Source organism: Naegleria gruberi (assembly GCF_000004985.1).
Source record: "Naegleria gruberi genomic scaffold NAEGRscaffold_318, whole genome shotgun sequence".
In the NCBI taxonomy this organism is placed as follows: Eukaryota; Heterolobosea; class Eutetramitea; order Acrasida; family Naegleriidae; genus Naegleria; species Naegleria gruberi.
Window position 1 is genome coordinate 1 of NW_003163071.1, and position 1,617 is coordinate 1,617.

The 1,617-nt window shown below is 36.2% G+C and overlaps 1 protein-coding gene across 1 annotated transcript; it reads right to left on the reverse strand.

The window, feature by feature from the left end:
* Nucleotides 1-487: 487 nt before the first annotated feature.
* NAEGRDRAFT_44902 (uncharacterized protein) lies at nt 488-1,603 on the reverse strand (the record flags this gene model as incomplete). The annotated part of the gene is made up of 1 exon (XM_002668330.1): nt 488-1,603. One exon carries the CDS (start codon nt 1,601-1,603, stop codon nt 488-490), a length of 1,116 nt encoding a protein of 371 aa, XP_002668376.1.
* Nucleotides 1,604-1,617: the final 14 nt, after the last annotated feature.

Here is a 1,617-nt window from a genome sequence, read left to right on the forward strand (position 1 = left end):
ATAACGTGTGCTGTTCCGTATAGTCTCTATGAGTATACAACAACAACAACAACAAACAACAAAATAACACTCCTAATATCGCGATAGATACGATTCAACAATGTGTATGTTGAGGTGTAGAGTATTAGTAAATGTACAAGGGATTGTGTGGTTTTATTTTTTTGCTGCTTGGAACAAAATAATGGAAAAGGCGAACGGTCTTTGCAAATTCATTCCTTATTGGATCTTGAGACAGACAAATTTGTGGAGTGAGCATTTTACGTAAAGCTTTACTGTCGAACACATTTGAAGACATTTAACGTTGTTGCTTGAAAATTGAAAGATTATAATGAATGAACGGTAGAGTATTATTCTAAATGTGTTGAAATTGTTACCTTAATAAAAAATTCAAATGATATATCATGTTTGAGAATTGAAAATGAATCTTGAACAGAGAAAGAAGAAATTATGACATGATTTCAATGTAGAAACACAATGTTCTCTATCTTTATTTTCTTGGGAATGCAAACATGTATTGAGGAGGAACAGCGACTGGGTAATCCAAATCTTGAGCAGCTCTAATTGGCCAGTAAGGATCATTCAAATCTTGTCTTCCAATTAATACTAAATCTGCCTTTCCATCCTTCACTAAATCATTAGCAAATTTAGCTTCCACTATTTTACCAACTGCACCAGTGGCCAATCCATCAACTGATTTCTTGACGCCCTCAGAGAATGGAACTTGATAACCTTGCACAATTCCAATTGGTGAAATTTTGGCTTTGGCATTATTACCACCAGATGAACAGTCCAACAAGTCAACTCCAGAATCACGTAAAATCTTTGCTAGCTCTGTAGTGTCTTTCATGGTCCAGCCCTCTTCACCAACGTATTCATCAGCTGAAACTCTGACAAATAATGGCATTTCAGTTGGAATATTCTCTCTAATTCTTTGAACAATTTCAATCAAGAATCTAATACGATTTTCGAATGATCCACCATAAGCATCAGTTCTTTGATTTGAAGTTGGTGAAAGGAATGAGGAAATTAAATATCCGTGAGCTCCATGAATTTCAATAACATCAAATCCTGCCTTAACAGCTCTCTTAGCAGCATCCACAAATTGTTGAATCACTTCTTGAATTTGTTCAATGGACAATTCTGCAGGAACTTTGTGATTATCATCAAATGCAATTGGAGATGGACCAATAACGTCCCATCCTCCTTCTTCGTTTGTCAATGCTTTTCTTCCTAGAGCTTCCCACAATCTTCCAGTTGATGCCTTTCTACCAGCATGACCTATTTGTATTCCGATATGTCCACCCTGTTCGTGTGTAAATTGACAAATTTTAGACAACATGTCAACATGTTCATCTTTGTAAATTCCTAAACATCCTGGTGAAATTCTACCAATATCCGAAACACCAGTGGCTTCTACAATAAATAAACCAGCTCCACCTACAATTCTACTGCCAATATGTTGAACATGCCAGAAATTAGCAAATCCATCAACCGATGAGTACTGACACATTGGGGAGACGACAATACGATTCTTTAAAGTCAATCCTCTAATTTTGAATGGTTGAAAGAGTGGAGGAACGGATGAGATATCTTGTGCTGACATTTTTTTAATGGTTG